This window comes from Solanum verrucosum, unplaced genomic scaffold, assembly GCF_900185275.1.
Source record: "Solanum verrucosum unplaced genomic scaffold, falcon-dt-bn FXZP01000196.1, whole genome shotgun sequence".
Lineage (NCBI taxonomy): Eukaryota > Viridiplantae > Streptophyta > Magnoliopsida > Solanales > Solanaceae > Solanum > Solanum verrucosum.
This window is the reverse complement of record NW_026020420.1, coordinates 1,375,991-1,395,798: the sequence shown is the minus strand read 5'-3', so window position 1 is coordinate 1,395,798 and position 19,808 is coordinate 1,375,991. Positions and strand designations below refer to the sequence as shown.

Here is a 19,808-nt window from a genome sequence, read left to right as displayed (position 1 = left end):
TCAAAAATCAATTTTAGAAAGTTATCTCAAATTCGTATTTATCATTTAGTACGTTATATTTTTATAATATAGTTGAATGGTCACTTCTAAATAAAGTTGCCAATAATTTTCAATAACGTGTACACATTAAATGTCTAACTCATCAAGTAACTATCCTAGGCTCTTTGAATTGATGTCCAATTAAAATTGTGGCCAAAATTCACCAACACGTGTATAAAACTCTACAAGACTTTAGTGAATTAGTATACAATTTTTTTAAAAAAAATTAGTATACACCACCAAAATTAGTATCAATATGGATTTCCTTGAATATTCTCTTCGTTTCTTGTTGATTTTTTGTTTTACTTATTCTATATGGTTCATCATATATAGAAGGACAAAAACATCAGCACCAACAAATTGGCCAATCCTTAGGGAGTTGCCTGCGGTTATTTGGAATATTCATCGTGGTCATGCATATATGACTGAAGTTCTTATAGAATATGGCGGTACGTATGAGTTCAAAGGTCCTATTTTTACAAATATGGACATGTTTTTTACTTGCGATCCTGCAGATATACATTATATCTTTAGTAAAAACTTTTCAAACTATCCAAAAGGACCTGAATTTCGTAAGATTTTTGATATTTTGGGAAATGGGATATTCAATGTTGATCATGAATTATGGGAGCTTCATAGGAAGACCACAATGTCTATAATGAGTCATGCAAAGTTCCAAATATTGCTAGAAAAGACCTTGTGGGACATAATTGAAAAAGGGCTTAAACCAATTCTTGATGCTTTTGCAAAACAAGGCAAAACATTGGATTTGCAAGATGTTTTGCAAAGATTTACTTTTGATTCCATCACTAAATTGTTACTTGATCATGATCCAAGAAGCTTGTCAATTGACTTACCTTATTTACCATATGAAAAGGCATTTGGTGATGCTCTTGATGCACTTTTACATAGACACATAACACCAAAATGTCTATGGAAATTGCAACAATGGCTTAGAATTGGTAAAGAGAAGAAGCTCATGCAAGCATGTGAGGCTTTTGATCAATTCATATATCCTTGCATAGCGCGAAAACAAGAAGAGTTGATGCATAAAACTACAATCAAAGATGAGGAATTTGCATTTTTAAACGCATACATCAAAATGTACAATCAATGGAATGGTGGTGATTTGGGTACTTTGCAAACATTTCTAAGGGATACTTTCTTGAATTTGATGTTGGCTGGGAAGGACACCACAAGTGCAGCTCTCACTTGGTTTTTTGTCCTCTTGGCTAAAAATCCCTTAGTTGAGAAAAAGATTAGAGAAGAGATTCAACAACAATTGCGTGTAAAAGAAGACGAAAACCTCAAGTTTTTCACCAAAGAAGAATCAAGAAAATTGATTTATCTACATGGTGCTTTGTGTGAAACTCTTAGGTTATTTCCATCAGTCTCTTTAGAGCACAAAGTTCCACTTGATCATGACATCCTTCCAAGCGGTCATCGTGTTAGTCCAAAAACAAGAATGATTTTACCATTCTATGTGATGGGGAGAATGGAGACTCTGTGGGGGAAAGATTGTCTAGAGTTCAAGCCAGAAAGATGGATTTCTGAACGTGGAGGGATCAAACATGAGCCATCTTTCAAATTTCCAGCGTTTAACGCGGGTCCAAGGACTTGTTTAGGGAAAGAAATGGCATTTGTTCAGATGAAAATTGTGGCAGCTATCATCATACACAATTACAATATCCAAGTAGTGGAACCAGAAAATGTTTATCCTACTACTTCAATTATCATGCAAGTGAAAAATGGTCTAATGGTTAAAGTTGTAAAAAAGGTATAATCAAACACATGTGTTTATGTCTTTTATATATTTTTCTTCTTATGTATGTGGGGCAAATCTTTAGCTCTTTTGAGAAAATCCAAATAAAGTTTGTTTTCTTTCTAATAAGTCAAATGTTTGATTACATGTTTCTGAACATGATACAAGACCCTTTACTTCTTACTTTTTATTTTTTGTCAATTTGGATTAAAATCTTGTCTTGATTTTAGTCATCTAGTTTTGGTAATAAATGAGCCACCAAATTGCTAAATTTGTGAAATATTTATGAGTCCTCCTATTTTCATTCTTTTAAGTTCATCGATATTTGAAACTCGTTGACATATTTAATCCAAAATACTCTTTATTTGCTTAGGAATTATCGAAATAGGGACATTATGCTTACTAAAAATAGTTTAACCAAAATAGTTACTGTATTATTTTAGAAAATCATGATATAATTAATTATTTGATTCTACCTTTATCCTTATTCAATAATTGTGAAGAGTGACTAATATGATGAAAAAAAGAGTATTATTAAATTAAGATCAAAGAGTACTTAAAAATAATTTAGTCATACTAATCTTTTAGCGAATATTTTCTTTAAAGACGTGTATTAAAAACATGACAAGTAAAATAGATCGGAGAAGCCACTTTATTAAAAATGAAGATAGTGCTAATAAAATGAATAAGAAGTTAAAATATTCCTCAACCCTTCCAATTAAAAATAGACTGGATAATCAATTTGTTAAAAGCGGGTCAAACATATATGGATCAATTCATATATATATATATTATGAGCTTTCATATAGTTAAATGAGATCTATATAACACTTCACTATAGTAGCTGCGAAATATTTAGATAAACATTGTAAGTCTGCCATCATAAAAATACTTTGACTGTATATAGCTAGAGGGTAGCAAGGATAGAGTAAAACGTTCATATATATATTTGATGGAATTTAATTGCTTGTATTTGTATAATTTTTTTCTATTAAATATGTATTTAAAATCCAATTATTAACAGTTAAAAATAAGGCAAAATTATTTAACTACACTCTTTTACTTACCTTAATATCCATTTATCCCTTCATTTTTAAAAAAACATCAAAAATCCCTTAATTCTCCCAATTAATAAGATTGTCAGGATACATAAAGATTTCACTCCTTTTTTACAGCCAACACCCACGTTTTCACTACCCATTTCACTCCTCCATTTTATCCCTAAAATCTCTCCACTTCTTTAGCAGTTACAATTTAAAAATCCATTTTGATTTTCAGAAGGAGTCTATCTCAAGTTTATCGGTTTCTAAGTTTCTAATAGGTAGGAAGTTTTCTTCTCCATTGTTGTCTTCTTCTTGTTTTGTACTGATACATATGGAACAAGGTCAATCGCTTAGTATTGATATTTCTCAAATAAATTCTATTAATGATAATCGTACATATGATTCTGACAATGAAATGTGGGCTGAAAACAGATCTAAGCGTTTGCATGACCCATAAGCGATGAAGGACAAGAGTGTTGTCAAGTCAAAAACAAAGGTCGGAGAAACCCCAAAAAAGGGCAAAGAAAAGCGGCATCTGTCATTTCCCGACCCACACTTCCCAAGGTATGTGTTTAAACAAAATTTTATATTTTTATGGATTTGTTATGTTGTTGGTTGTGTTTGGACAGAAATAGTTTGATACATTCATAATGAAGATACATTACTTCTTAATTCAAGGTTTTCATAGTATGTTAGACCATTATGAATTTTGTAATCGGTTAATTTTGTGTTTTGCTGATACAGTAAAACCCTAATTTTACATTGATGCATGTGGTTTGTTTGGTCGAATTAAGAGTCAATTAACAATGAAGACACATCTCTCACAATTTTTTATTAGTGTAGTATGCTGTTGATTTTGTGTTTTCATTATACATTAAACCCCTAATTTTCAGCAATGTATTGTAGTGATTCTCTTTTTAAATGTATCTCAGATTCATATTTTTCATTGATGTATCTTCAATCATGTTAATTTCTAATACAATAAAATCATCATTTTTTGTACATCTTTGAAGGTGTATCAGATGATTTTACTTCTCCATTAATGTATCTTTCATTGTGTTAGTGTCCTATACAACTTTTTCATGATAATTATTCAAGTATTTTGTTGGTTGGACTGATGTTAAGATATTCATGTATCTTATGCATTGTACGATGTGTTTGATATGATTTCATTATAAAACTATGATGTATATATTGAATTTTCAGATTATCTTTAATGTATCATTCACTCTTAATTACATCATGTGGTTGAGATTAGACAAGTACAATTTTATGTTTTGTTTTTTGAATTTGCAGGGCATTAATTATGTTATCAAAAAAATACCAGCACATCCATTGAGATTTGGAGCAGTGTTCAATTTTGATTTTGCGAATGAAATCAAAAAGTCCATAAAGGAAAAAGGAGTTGAAATGTACAAGAATACAATTTTTGGACCATATTTAAATATTCCAAAATGTAATTTTCAGGGTCAGATTACTAAGTGTCTATTGTTGTTGGAGGTGCAACATGAGAACAAAGACTTGTTGCATGTTCGACATGCTAACGGGACTGTATTTTAAATATCTAAATTACATTTTTTTTTTAAATCATCTCAATCATATCGGTTTCTCTTCGGTATCTGTACGATTCGATAATTTTTGAGGTTTTTTTTTACTTTTAAAGTATCACCTCAAAACATACTATTATTAAAATATTTCTTTTGCAAGTATATGTTCTTGAAAAAACACTTCAATTCTTCACTAAGAAATCGAGAATGTAAAATCTTGTTGCCGTTTTGTTTGATGTTAAACATTTAATAGGAGTGCTTGCATAAGTTTTATCGTATTGTTTGATGGAATTTATCTATTATAATATCTTTATTTTTAAACCTAATTAATTAAAAACTAATTAAAGAGCAAAACTCCAAAGTTGTCCAGTCACAAGGCCTAGGACATCTTTATATTTGAAAAATATTATAAAATCTATTTATATATTAAATCTATCACATTGTCAATATATAAAATATATTTACATACATGTAAGGTTATTCAGTTCGGTTCGGGAATTTTTCTAGTTTTCTTATAAATTAAAAAAAAATCCCAATTTTTCGGGACTGTTATACATTTAAATAAAAGTCCACGATTTTATTGAAAAAATATTATATATCGGTTCGGTACGATTAGGTTCCATCGGTTCGGTCGATTTTTTATATTCTTTTGACACCCCTAATAAACATCATCCTTAACAAAATTCTCTAAACGACTAGATTGCTATTGTTATTGTGTTTCTTTTAGAACAAAAAACCTTCTATATATAGAGTTCTAGGACTTAGAATGGATATTGTAGAGTTCTTTTCCACAAGAAAATCTTTTCTACCAAGAAATTCTTTTTTGATTAAAACATAATTATGTAGAATCCAAATAAGAAATTCACGGTAAATTCTAACAAATCTCTTCTTGACCTGAATTTTTTGCCAAAATAATCTTGATCCTCATTTATAAGATTTACATTATTATGAATAAGATAAAATCTACGTATACTTTCTTCTTTCTTCAAATTCCACTAATTATATAATTATACTAAATATATTATTATCGTATCATTAATATTGGATAGTCACTAGTTCAACAAGTGCTGGACTCATATTAAGGTCATACATATAGGTACTCATTATATACTTTAATTCTAGGACTGTACTGTGCAATATGAACAGAAGGGGACTCAGACAATTTATTGGTTTGTCCTTGCTCTCCTTCTTATAATTAATTCATTTTTCTTTCTTTAGTTACTAAGATGTTTTAAATTAGACATATTCGTTTTACCCTAAAGAAATCTTGAACAATAAAAAAACACTATATTTATACAATATTGGGGGGCAATTAAAAATTGTGGCCAAAAGTCACCAACACTTGTATAAAACTATACAATATTTTAGTGAATTAGTATATAACACTACAAAAATACTATAAAATAAAAAAATTTAACCTTCAATGGATTTCCTTGAATATTCACTTCTTTTCATGTTAATGTATTGTTTAGCTTATTCTATATGGTTCATCATATATAGATTAATTTTTATTCTCTACATGCAGTTACATCTATTTTTATATTCTCTTGCTTGGGTCGAGTGACACGTAATTTCTTGCTGAGTTTCTTATTCAAACGATCATTTTTAAGAAAATCAATGTTTTTATATAGTTCATATCACTATTAAAATAATGTCAAAAAATCAATTTTAGAAAGTTATCTCAAATTCGTATTTATCATTTAGTACGTTATATTTTTATAACTAGATAAGTTATAACTGTTATTATTCTTTGATAAAAAGAAATTCAAAAAGAGAAAGCATAAGTCTCATGTTTACAACATATTAACACTTGACAATACTTGGATTGAGGAACAAAGTTTACAGAAATATTCACACGATTATGAAATGTCCTTAAAATGAAGAGTTGTTTGTAATAATTCTAACAAACAAATTCCAACTTTCACACCTCTAGAGATGATGATGTTTTTCCTCAAGATCTGGGAGATCCATCTTTCATTCAACCTGGTTGAAAACGTATAAGACACTTCCGAACCTTCAAAAAAAAATTCCACAAGCTCTAAAAGATGTATCTTTCATCCAACCTGTCTGGAAATTTCCAGAAGCTCACACTTATTATAAAAGAAGAGAAATATAAATATAAGTAGAGAAAATGCTTTCATAATAATCATTTAATACCTATATAGGAACCGAATCCTAGTAGCTACCCGATATTATTATATTACCACCTGAGAGCATTCCTTTACAAAGCACAATTGAGAACTGGAGATCCTTCACCTAAAAATCAAATGACAATTGAATATTGTTTATGTATTTGCCCTTTAACAAATTAGCTTCATCTTATTGAGGCTATTAGCTTATTTTCTTGTATGGATTTCAAAGAGAAGCAATAAAAATAATAGTTAATCTGACTGTGGGAAAAGGCAACCCAAAATAAAACAAGGAAGAGAAAAAGCATTAAGTAGCTGAGCAAAGTCGAAGGTAAGCAGCTTCCAATATTTTCCAAATCTTTTGTAACCGAAGAAGAATAAAGGACTCTTTCGAGGCTATGAACAATTAGGCATCACTCTCAGAGAGCAAGATGGTTAGCCTCTCTATTAGATAAGAAATGATGGACTAAGCAACAAAGATAAAGATAGAAGAAAGAATTAGTAATGAAAAGAGCAAAGCAAACAAAAACGAAAGAAGAAGGTGAGTAAATATTTGGTCTAGATTTCCAACTGGAGCTGTGTGAGACAGATGAATTACATGAAAAATTTTGGACACGTAGCAAAAAATAAGACAGCTGGAATCACTTAAAGAATCATCCACAAGCCAAAATGACGGTACTACCCTCCGAATGTTGATTCCGTCGGACTGAGGAAACTCTCACTTATCTAGAATGTGAGATATAGTTGAATGGTCACTTCTAAATAAAGGGGCCAATAATTTTCAACAACGTGTACACACATTAAATGTCTAACTCATCAAGTAACTATCCTAGGCTCTTTAAATTGGGTTCCAATTAAAATTGTGGCCAAAATTCACCAACATATTATAGAACTCTACAAGACTTTAGTGAATTAGTATACAATTTTAAAAAAAAAAAATTAGTATACACCACCAAAACTAGTATCAATATGGATTTCCTTGAATATTCTCTTCTTTTCTTGTTGATTTTTTGTTTTACTTATTCTATATGGTTCATCATATATAGAAGGACAAAAACATCAGCACCAACAAATTGGCCAATCCTTAGGGAGTTGCCTGCGGTTATTTGGAATATTCATCGTGGTCATGCATATATGACTGAAGTTCTTATAGAATATGGCGGTACGTATGAGTTCAAAGGTCCTATTTTTACAAATATGGACATGTTTTTTACTTGCGATCCTGCAAATATACATTATATCTTTAGTAAAAACTTTTCAAACTATCCAAAAGGACCTGAATTTCGTAAGATTTTTGATATTTTGGGAAATGGGATATTCAATGTTGATCATGAATTATGGGATCTTCATAGGAAGACCACAATGTCTATAATGAGTCATGCAAATTTCCAAACATTGTTAGAAAGGACCTTGTGGGACATAATTGAAAAAGGGCTTAAACCAATTCTTGATGCTTTTGCAAAACAAGGCAAAACATTGGATTTGCAAGATGTTTTGCAAAGATTTACATTTGATGCCATCACTAAATTGTTACTTGATCATGATCCAAGAAGCTTGTCAATTGACTTACCTTATTTACCATATGAAAAGGCATTTGGTGATGCTCTTGATGCACTTTTACATAGACACATAACACCAAAATGTCTATGGAAATTGCAACAATGGCTTAGAATTGGTAAAGAGAAGAAGCTCATGCAAGCATGTGAGGCTTTTGATCAATTCATATATCCTTGCATAGCGCGAAAACAAGAAGAGTTGATGCATAAAACTACAATCAAAGATGAGGAATTTGCATTTTTAAACGCATACATCAAAATGTACAATCAATGGAATGGTGGTGATTTGGGTACTTTGCAAACATTTCTAAGGGATACTTTCTTGAATTTGATGTTTGCTGGTAGAGACACCACAAGTGCAGCTCTCACTTGGTTTTTTGTCCTCTTGGCTAAAAATCCCTTAGTAGAGAAAAAGATTAGAGAAGAGATTCAACAACAATTGCATGTAAAAGAAGACGAAAACCTCAAGTTTTTCACCAAAGAAGAATCAAGAAAATTGATTTATCTACATGGTGCTTTGTGTGAAACTCTTAGGTTATTTCCATCCGTCTCTTTAGAGCACAAAGTTCCACTTGATCATGACATCCTTCCAAGCGGTCATCGTGTTAGTCCAAAAACAAGAATGATTCTACCATTCTATGTGATGGGGAGAATGGAGACTCTGTGGGGGAAAGATTGTCTAGAGTTCAAGCCAGAAAGATGGATTTCTGAACGTGGAGGGATCAAACATGAGCCATCTTTCAAATTTCCAGCGTTTAACGCGGGCCCAAGGACTTGTTTAGGAAAAGAAATGGCATTTGTTCAGATGAAAATTGTGGTAGCTATCATCATACACAATTACAATATCCAAGTAATGGAACCAGAAAATGTTTATCCTACTACTTCAATTATCATGCAAGTGAAAAATGGTCTAATGGTTAAAGTTGTAAAAAAGGTATAATTAAACACGTGTGTTTATGTCTTTTATATATTTTTCTTCTTATGTATGTGGGGCAAATCTTTAGCTCTTTTGAGAAAATCCAAATAAAGTTTGTTTTCTTTCTAATAATTCAAATGTTTGATTACATGTTTCTGAACATGATACAAGACCCTTTACTTCTTACTCCCTCCGTCCCTATTTACTTGTCCATATTTCTTCTTTTAGATATCCCTATTTACTTGTCCATTTTGACAAATCAAGAAAGGACAAAAAAAATTTTCCTATTATACCCTTATTTAAACTTCCCCCAACATTGATTAGTTATCTTGAATAAATTTATTTTGGAATCATAATTAATAAGGGAAAAATTGTAACTTCACTATGTTAATCATTGTTGCCTTAATATGTGTGTTGTTGACACCCAATTTTGACCGACCTTTAACAATTTTTGAAATGCTATCCGATTAAATACGCTTTTTAAAATATATTTTTTGAGTTCTAATTTTTAGTTGATTTTGTCTAAAATTGTACATTTTAGTATGTGTACTTTATAAAATTATCATTAAGATATTTTGTAGTATTATAATTGAATAGCATTTCTTGATTTTTCCTCAAAATCATTTAAATTTTAGCCCATTTTATTCTAATTCATTCCAATTCTAGCCTATTCAATTTAAATTTTTATTATAGCCACTTTTCATTTCAATTTTAGCCACTCAAATTCAATTCAACCTGATTTTAAAACTTTCATCTTTTAATCTCAACCGTCTATTTTTTTAATCAAAACCTAAGATCAAATCCTATCCCCTCATCTCTTTAAATCAAGGGTCCAAATTCATCCTTCCTATTTTTATCCACTAAAGACTCCAAACCCTAAAACATTTGCTTGATTATTGAAGCAGCAGCAGCCCCTCCTCTCTATGCTCTCCGGCGAGATCACCACCACTCGTTGGTGGCAGCCGCCCATCTCTCCCCCTCTTCGTTGCTCCCCTCTCTCTCCCTTCTTCCCCACCTCTCTCCGTCCACCTCCTCACTCTCCTTTGGCGGACGAAGCGAGCAGCAAAAGCTGCTGTCCGACCAGCAGCTCCAAGAGGCGAGCAGCAGCGAAGGCCAGCTCCAGCGAGCCACCAGCAAGCAGCAGCGATGGCGAAACAGAGAGTAACAGCAGCGCCACCAGTCGCCTGCTTCTCCGGCGGAAACAGCAGCTCCAACCGGCAGGAACCGCCAGCAGCCAGGCGAGACCACCATCAGCAACCACTGGACAGCAGCTCCAGCCGGCAACAATAACAGCAACAGCTGCGACCAGGCAGCAGTTCCGACTCCACCAACCAATAACAACAACAACTCCGACAACTTAAACAAGGCAGTAAGGGCTTCGATATTTGTTTGAGGTTCGAGTCTGCTAACAATAGATCTATTTAGATCTGTCCGGGTTCGTTCTCTTAATTTGATTATATGTTCCCTCAATTTGATTATAAAAATATTATCTTGCATGCTTGTGTTATTATGAAATTTATCTTTTTTTTCTCAAGCATGAATCGGTTACTTTGCGATTTCTGATAGTATGAGTTGTTAAGATTTGCTAATTTTCTGAAGTCTCCCTTCTATTTGAAACTTAGTCCGAATTCGAATTGTTTTAAAATTTTCTGTTAAAATCTCAACTATCCCTGTAATATGCTTTGCATTCAAGTTGGTTGTTCTTAAGTTAATTTTGTTAAGATTCGATAATAGAATTTGCTCCTTAATTATTGTAATTAGTGTTGAAAAAAAAAGTGATTGTCTACTTATTGATCCTCTTATTGTTTAAATTTCCTTTATTTATGGTAATAAAATAAAAGATTCTTGCTACAAACTATCTAAAATTAGCCTGTACTGTAATTTGCTTGATTGATTTTTGCATAATATTTTGATTATTTGTTGCTAAAGTGAATCCGGACAGATTTTGTGGCTCTTGAGGTAAGGTAAATTCTCCTTATTATTTATTTACTAATGTTAATTGATTGTTGTTACCTTAATTAAAGTTGAATTTGATTCTTACTGGCGATATTTTGGTAAGGGTAATGTCATTAAAGGTAAAAAGATTTTTTTGTTGATTTTAGTTTAGTTTAAGGAAAGAATGTCTCTAATTGCTCCAAGTTATTTCTTTTCCTTTTATGTTGTGCCCTCTCTTTAGTATATAAATGAGGCTCATAATTCCTTGTAACAGACGGTTGATCACACACCTCTACACACTCCCACATCTACTTTGCTCTTACTTTGAATACAAAATATATACATGTTGCTCGCTGCTCTTTAAAATAGGATGAAGTTTTTCGATAAACATTAAAGCTTCTCTATACTTGCTATTCTGCTGTGTACGGGTCGAAAGTTGGATTAAGGGGTCTTCATTGCTGATATTTCTTGTCTGCCTAATTGGTTAGTAATCTTATTTAACGTTCATATTATTTTGCATCCATACCTCTATGTAAGTTTGTAATGGTAAAAGAAGCATCCGGTTAGCTCTCTTTCCTCTTTTTTACATGTGATGTATGTGCGTGATATCATATTCAGTGTTTGCTATTTATTTGAGTAATTCGTTGCTTGAGTTAATCTTACTATGTCCTTTTGCGCGTCTCCATTAAAAGGAATAATATTAAGTACCCCTTCTATTATATTTGTGTTGTATTGTTTTCTTTGTTTAGCAGGGGTTTTGAACATTGAGTTTAAGTGTTGAAGAGTCCCCTAAGATGGGTTCCAGACAAGATTTAATTTTATTTATTATAGTTGTATTGCTTCAATTTTATTCGGTCTTATAATAACTTGTAAACTCTAACTCAATATATGATATGTATTTGGGGGATCGTCTAAGGGGGGAGTGAAATTACGTGCTAACTGCCTTTTTTTATTTGTTTCGTTTCATATTCATAATAGGTGTGGTTGTAAAAATGGTAATTTAGGCAAGCGCATTAGAATATAGCTTAAAATAAGTGGTTTAAAATCAATCTTTATTTGTAACTTTATCCGGTCAATCAACTTAATATAAATATATGTCATACTTTTGACTTTTAGAATCTCGCCTCTGCTTGCTAATATTGTTAAAGTGTGGAAAATTGACTAATAATTAGACATCATGCCTATAGGTCTCCGAGTAATATTATATCTTATATAGCATTTACGTATATAGGTTTGGTGTTAAGTATCTGCATGTCAAATAAAATGACCGTAAGCGTCTAAAATTAGTTTGTCATTAGAAATCATGTCCGTAGGACTTAACTAATATAATCAATGATTATTAGTCAGGCTAAATAATCTCAGCATGTTTTAATATCTTAATCCTGTTAACTAATCAATTCTAATTAGCTTTAAGCTGCTAATAAAAGTGAAGCACGTTAATCGGCTAGTTTAAATTTTTTAGCATGTTTCAATCACCTAGGTATTACGTCTATAGACTGCTAATAATCTTTTAACATGTTAAAATTGAAACAAATCTGACATGCTTGTTTACTGCCTACTGTTGAATAAATTTCTGCAATGCAATTGTTTCTGCCACTCAAACAAAATCAACTAAGTTTCAGCATGTTTAACAACCTAAGCTTTCTTAGTTTATTAATCAAGTTCTAATCAATCTTAATTTGTTGATAAAAATGCAGCATGCTAATCACTTAGGAGCTATGCATGTAGATTGTAGATTTGATTCAGTTAAAGTAGTATGCCTATAGGTGCTATGCAATTTTTAATTCTTTAATCACTTAGAAATCATGTATATAGGTTTATAAATCCGATTTTCAGCATGTTAATTAATTAAATAGCATTTCGTTATAAACTTTCGCCACTGTTTAATAGCATAATTGTTTTCTGGCCACTTAGAATAAACATTAATAATCAGTTATTGCTTTTAAATATTGTGCCCATACATCCCTATTTAAACTAATCTGTCTTGATAAAATCAGCTACTAATAATTTACCGCATCTGCTACGTGCTACCCTAATTCAACTCTGCTTCAAATATTAACTTCTGCATAATAATTTCGCCACTTTGAATCAATTACTGATTATTTCCTGCATCTAATAAACTGATTGCTACTTAAAGTAATTTTTCGTGTTAATAATAAGATCTGCTACTGTTTTAAAATAATTCTGCATGTATCATCACTTTCTGCTATATTTTAAAATCAAATAAAAAAAAGATATGTTGCGTCATAATATTTCTGCCCTTTTAAAATCCGTTAATAAGCTAAAATCTGCTACTGTAACAACTTTATGCTCCCCCATTTAAATAATTATGTTGTCAATGTTTGTTTTTGTATGCACACACTTAGCATGAAACCTTTCACTTTATGTGTGTTTGCTAGCATATTTAAATTAAAATCTAGAGGCCAATATGAGACCCTACGTGCTAAATGCTCGTCCAAATTGTTTGACTTGGTGTCTAGGTGGGCCTATTATATTTTATTTTGTCTAAACCTTCCTAATAGCAGTCCAATGCCTCTTGGACCTTACGTGGGGACGCTAGACACCTTTTAGAGACGAAAGCATGTGGTGGTGGGGTAGGGGTAGTTTAGGCCCTATGGATATGATGACATCGACTCAGTCTAAATGACAAACTTTGGTTTTGTCTGTCCTTACGAGAAACCGACCGAAATAAAGAAAGTCGAGTGCTGATCCTAAAGTCCTTCAGAGTCTCCCTTTCCTTTGTCCCTTTATTTGTTTATAATAATTATATTTATTTGGGGTAGTTTAATAAAAATAAAAAGTGTTTATTCTATCTAATTGTGCAAATTTCTCTCCCCTCGCTTATCTCTTTATTTAATGTGTAATATTTATTTATTATGTCATCACTTAGTATCGCATGCCTAATTAACTAAAATAATTAAAGTGCCCTTAATTGCTTAGTATTGTTATCACCTAGTTTTTGCATGCTTAATTTATTAAATTAATAAATAAATTGGCCTTAATTGTTCAATATTATTCATCACTTAGAAACCATGCTAATTCAATAAATAATAAATGAAGTGACCTTAATTGCTACTTGTAACCCCCACATATTGCATGAGACACGGCCGGGACCCACATTTGTGGACCTCGAGGGATGCCTAACACCTTCCCCTCGAGGTAATTTGAACCCTTACCCTGATCTCTGGTTCGTTGACCTTAGCTAGACTTAGTTAGGTTAGATAGGTGCCCTAACGCGCCTTAATTCGTTAGGTGGCGACTCTTCATCACCCAAAGCCCAAAAGAGTTGTTAGGTCGTGCACCAAAGTCCGTTTTGAGAAAAATGGGGCGCGACAGATGGCTCATGTTTGATCCCTCCACGTTCAGAAATCCATCTCTCTGGCTTGAATTCTAAGCAATATTTTCCCCATATACTTTCCATTCTCCCCATCATATAGAACGATAGCACAACTCTCGTGTTTGGACTAACATGGTGACCGCTCGGAAGAATGTCAAATTCAAGTGGAAGTTTATGCTCAATTGCAACTGATGGAAAGAACCTCAGGGTTTCACACAAAGCACCATGTAGATAGACTAGTTTTCTTGCTTCTTCTATTTCGAAAAACTTGAGATTTTCGCCCTCTTTTAGATTGAATTGTTGTTGAATCTCTTCTCTAATCTTTTTCTCTACTAAGGGATTTTCAGCTAAGAGCCAAAAAAACCAAGTGAGAGCTGCACTTGTGGTGTCTCTACCAGCAAGCATCAAACTCAAGAAAGTGTCCCTTAGAAATGTTTGCAAAGTACCCAAATCACCATCTTTCCATTGATTATACATTTTGATGTACGCGTTTAAAAACGTGAATTCCTCGTCTTTGATTGTACTTTGATGCAGCAATTCTTCTTGCTTCCGCGAAATGCAAGGATATAAGAACTGATCAAAAGCTTCCCACGCTTGAATGAGCTTCTTTTCTCTACCAATTTGAAGCCATTTTTGCAATTTCCAGCAACTTTCTGGCAAGAGATGTCTGTAAAGAAGTGCATCCACAGTGTCGTTGAACGCCTTTTCGCATGGCACATGAGGTAAGCCAATAGACAAACTTTTCGGATCATGATCAAGTAACAATTTGCTGATAGCATCAAAAGTGAATCTCTGGAAAATATCTTGCAAATCAAACAGGGTGTCCTGTTCAGCAAAAGCATCAAGAATCGGTCGGAGCCTGTTTTCGATAATGTTCCACATGTTCCTCTCCAACAAAGTTTGGAACTTGGCATGATTCATTAAGGACATGGTGGTCTTCCTATGCATCTCCCATAGCTCATAATCAACACTGAACATTCCATTTCCTAACATATCGAAAATTTTACGAAACTCAACACCCTTTGGATAGTTTGAGAAGTTTTTACTGAGGATATGATGGATATTTGCAGGATCACTAGTAAGTAACATGTTCAAGTTGGCAAGAACAGGACCATGAAACTCAAAAGTTCCCTTAGTTTCTATAAGAGCATCAGTTACAAATTCATGGACACGATGAGCATTTCGAATAAGCCCAGGCAACATTCCAACTAGTGGCCAATTTGTTGGCACTGAGCTTGATTTCCACCATCTATTACTAAGGTACCACCATGTAGAATAAGTAAAACACATGATGATAACCAAGAGAGGGAGAGAAAGTTCAAGGACATACATTTCTTTGGAGATGGAGAGAAGGACTTGTTTAAGTTGAGGATTAGTTCTTTCAACTTCACTTGTGGTGTCTCTACCAGCAAGCATCAAATTCAAGAAAGTGTCCCTTAGAAATGTTTGCAATGTACCCAAATCACCATCTTTCCATTGATTGTACATTTTGATGTACGCGTTTAAAAATGTAAATTCCTCGTCTTTGATTGTACTTTTCTGCATCAACTCTTCTTGTTTCCGCGAAATGCAAGGATATAAGAACTGATCAAAAGCTTCCCACGCTTGAATTAACTGCTTTTCCTTACCAATTCGAAGCCATTTTTGCAATTTCCAGCAGCCTTCTGGCAAGATGTGTCTGTACATAAGTGCATCCATAACATCGTTGAACGCCTTTTCACATGGCACATGAGGTAAATCAATAGACAAACTTTTGGGATCATAGTCAAGTAACAGTTTGCTGATAGCATCAAAAGTGAATCTCTGGAAAATATCTTGCAAATCAAACAGGGTGTCCTGTTCAGCAAAAGTATCAAGAATAGGTCGGAGCCCATTTTCGATAATGTCCCACAGGTTCCTCTCCAGAAAAGTTTGGAACTTGGCATGACTCATTAGGACATGGTGGTCTTCCTATGAATCTCCCATAGCTCATAATCAACATTGAAGATCCCATTTCCCAAAATATCGAAAATTTTACGGAACTCAACACCCTTTGGATAGTTTGAGAAATTTTTACTAAGGATATGGTGGATATTTGCAGGATCACTAGTAGCTAACATGTTCAAGTTGGCAAGAACAGGACCATGAAACTCAAAAGTTCCCTTAGTTTCTACAAGAACATCAGTTGCAAATTCATGGACACGATGCACATTTCGAATAAGCCCAGGCAACATTCCAACAAGAGGCCAATTTGTTGGCACTGAGCTTGATTTCCACCATCTATTACTAAGGTACCACCATGTAGAATAAGTAAAACACATGATGATAACCAAGAGAGAAAGAAAATATTCAATGACATACATTTCTTTGGTGATGGAGAGAAGGGACTTGTTTAAGTTGAGGATTAGTTCTTTCAACTTCACACTTTATAAAGATAATTGAGTAAAGAAGACCAGAAAAGGGAAGGCATTTGAGTTAGGCATTTACAAAAGATCACTATCTTGGCCTCCCACACTTAGTTGGGCGGACTCTTCACTTTTGATGCCGCACCCGTGTCGTGCTCCAAAAACACATTACTTTTGATGAATCTGACACGCACATGTCGACATTTTTGAATAGTCCGAGCAACATAGTTCCCACATGAGTTGCTAAGCACAATTGCCAATGCCAGCAAGTTAAGATTGATAAGGATGTGAGAATCTGACAGGGTCCATACTTAGATGATAAGTTAGATATGGTACCATTTTGTCATATTATTATTAGTTGTCTCAGCAACAGTCTGGTGGAATTCATTGAATCTGTCCTACCTTAGAGACTTCTAGTCAATACCTAGAAACGAAAAAACTTCTACTAGGAAGCATTGACTCTCTAGACGAGATTGTTTTACGGTTCTAGAAGACCCTGAACAAGAATAGGCAAAGATGTCATATCTTTGAACCGGAAGAGATTGTTCAGGATGAGTATTTGGGTAACAACGCCGAGGAGTGTAACCAATAAACCTTCAATTTTTCTTCATACATATTTCCATCATCTCAAAGTTAATATTTAATAGTTGTTCTGTTGTCCATGGATTGAAAGCTAATTGAAACCACAAGACAAATTATTCTTTGCTAGAATGGAATACCAAAAGCTTCAACTGTTTGTAAATTAATATGAATGAACCATCTGCAGAAATATTTTACCAATAAGTATATTGTGAGTTGCTATGTTGTCACTAAAGGCTTTCCACCCCTTCATGATATTTCTCCACACCACATCCCCCTTCAAAAACTCCATATTTGTCCGCTATCGCCCCTCTCCATAATGGTTCTCCCTCCACTCCAAATCTCCACAACCATTTACCCAAAAATGCTTTGTTAAAGACCTTCATGTCTTTAACCCAAATCCTCCCCCACCATTTAGGAGATGTCACGGTCTCTCATCGAACTAAGTGAAATTTCTTTGCACCATCCTGTTGCGTCCCAAAGAAAATTTCTTTGCAGCCTTTCCAACTTTACTACTACAGAGATTGGATCATTCAACAAGGACATGCAATAAGTAGGGATACTCGATAATGTGCTCTTATGAGCACTTCTTTCCTTCCTTTGGACAATTATATTTTCTTCAACCTGCTAACCTCCCGGAGCACGTTTTTATATACAATTAAAGTTGACACATTAGAACTATTTTACTCTAGACAATGTTAGTTGCTAATAGAATTTGTTTAACCAGTCCAATATTTTATGACATCTTTGCCTCTGGCACAGATTTATTATCACACCTATAGGAGTGAGTAATTTGGTTAGATTTACAATCACCAGAATACCACTAAGAGCTCATCACTGCAACTATACATAACCTAATCTATAAAATGATGCATTTGAACAACCCTGTATAGGCTGATCCAGGTGTTACAATCAATTAAGGTGGCGTTGGAATGAGACAAGTGCGTGAGATGCTAAAGAAACAGAGAAACAAAAACCGAAGAAAGCCATGTATACGTCAATATTGTTCCACCAATATTCTAGCATTGTTCACACATTTAGTATCGATTGGACATAAGAGGAACCCTTTTCACGAGTCTAACTTTCAGACCATGTTTCATTTGAATGATAATAGAAGCATTTGGAGAAATTATTTGATCTTCCCCTAATTGGATATGATAATTGTATATGATGGTAGCTGCCACTATTTTCATCTGAATGAATGCCATTTCCTTACCTATACAAGTCCTTGGACCTGCATTAAAGGCCGGGAATTTGAAAGATGGCTCATGTTTGATCCCTCCTCGTTTAGAAATCCATCTCTCTGGCTTGAATTCTAAGCAATCTTCCCCCCATATACTTTCCATTCTCCCCATTGTATAGAGTGATAGCACAACTCTCGTGTTTGGACTAACATGGTGACCGCTCGGAAGAATGTCAAAGTCATGTGGAAGTTTGTGCTCAATTGCAACTGATGGAAAGAGCCTCAGGGTTTCACACAAAGCACCATGTAGGTAGACTAGTTTTCTTGTTTCTTGTATGCTGAAAAAGTTGAGATTTTCATCTTGTTTTAGATTGAATTGTTGTTGAATCTCTTCTCTAATCCTTTTCTCTACTAAGGGATTTTTAGCTAAGAGCCAAAAAAACCAAGTGAGAGCTGCACTTGTGGTGTCTCTACCAGCAAGCATCAAACTCAAGAAAGTGTCCCTTAGAAATGTTTGCAAAGTACCCAAATCACCATCTTTCCATTGATTATACATTTTGATGTACGCGTTTAAAAACGTGAATTCCTCGTCTTTGATTGTACTTTGATGCAGCAATTCTTCTTGCTTCCGCGAAATGCAAGGATATAAGAACTGATCAAAAGCTTCCCACGCTTGAATGAGCTTCTTTTCTCTACCAATTTGAAGCCATTTTTGCAATTTCCAGCAACTTTCTGGCAAGAGATGTCTGTAAAGAAGTGCATCCACAGTGTCGTTGAACGCCTTTTCGCATGGCACATGAGGTAAGCCAATAGACAAACTTTTCGGATCATGATCAAGTAACAATTTGCTGATAGCATCAAAAGTGAATCTCTGGAAAATATCTTGCAAATCAAACAGGGTGTCCTGTTCAGCAAAAGCATCAAGAATCGGTCGGAGCCTGTTTTCGATAATGTTCCACATGTTCCTCTCCAACAAAGTTTGGAACTTGGCATGATTCATTAAGGACATGGTGGTCTTCCTATGCATCTCCCATAGCTCATAATCAACATTGAACATCCCATTTCCTAATATATCGAAAATTTTACGGAACTCAACACCCTTTGGATAGTTTGAGAAATTTTTACTAAGGATATAGTGGATATTTGCAGGATCACTAGTAACTAACATGTTCAAGTTTGCAAGAACAGGGCCATGAAACTCAAAAGTTCCCTTAGTTTCTACAAGAATATCAGTTGCAAATTCATGGACACGGTGAGCATTTCGAATAAGCCCAGGCAACATTCCAACTACTGGCCAATTTGTTGGCATTGAACTTAATTTCCACCATCTATTACTAAGGTACCACCATGTAGAATAAGTAAAACACATGATGATAATCAAGAGAGGAAGAAAAAATT

At 33.7% G+C, this 19,808-nt stretch overlaps 4 protein-coding genes and 1 pseudogene across 4 annotated transcripts; 2 read left to right on the top strand and 3 right to left on the bottom strand.

Moving 5' to 3' along the window:
- The first annotated feature begins 272 nt into the window (after nucleotides 1-272).
- Nucleotides 273-1,835, top strand: LOC125806823 (alkane hydroxylase MAH1-like). The gene has a single exon (XM_049486572.1). The coding sequence runs from the start codon at nucleotides 296-298 to the stop codon at nucleotides 1,820-1,822; it is 1,527 nt and encodes a 508-aa protein (XP_049342529.1). The 5' UTR covers nucleotides 273-295; the 3' UTR covers nucleotides 1,823-1,835.
- A 5,631-nt stretch (nucleotides 1,836-7,466) lies between these two features.
- Nucleotides 7,467-9,016, top strand: LOC125806825 (alkane hydroxylase MAH1-like). The gene has a single exon (XM_049486574.1). The coding sequence runs from the start codon at nucleotides 7,490-7,492 to the stop codon at nucleotides 9,014-9,016; it is 1,527 nt and encodes a 508-aa protein (XP_049342531.1). The 5' UTR covers nucleotides 7,467-7,489.
- An 869-nt stretch (nucleotides 9,017-9,885) lies between these two features.
- LOC125806920 (alkane hydroxylase MAH1-like) lies at nucleotides 9,886-15,596 on the bottom strand. Its single transcript, XM_049486674.1, has 2 exons — nucleotides 14,262-15,596; nucleotides 9,886-10,200 (listed from the first exon to the last, which is right to left on the bottom strand). The coding sequence occupies exons 1-2, from the start codon at nucleotides 15,594-15,596 to the stop codon at nucleotides 9,886-9,888; spliced, it is 1,650 nt and encodes a 549-aa protein (XP_049342631.1).
- Nucleotides 15,597-15,644: 48 nt separating this feature from the next.
- On the bottom strand, nucleotides 15,645-16,606 carry LOC125806919 (alkane hydroxylase MAH1-like; annotated as a pseudogene).
- Nucleotides 16,607-18,264: 1,658 nt separating this feature from the next.
- Nucleotides 18,265-19,719, bottom strand: LOC125806918 (alkane hydroxylase MAH1-like). The gene has a single exon (XM_049486673.1). The coding sequence runs from the start codon at nucleotides 19,717-19,719 to the stop codon at nucleotides 18,265-18,267; it is 1,455 nt and encodes a 484-aa protein (XP_049342630.1).
- Nucleotides 19,720-19,808: the final 89 nt, after the last annotated feature.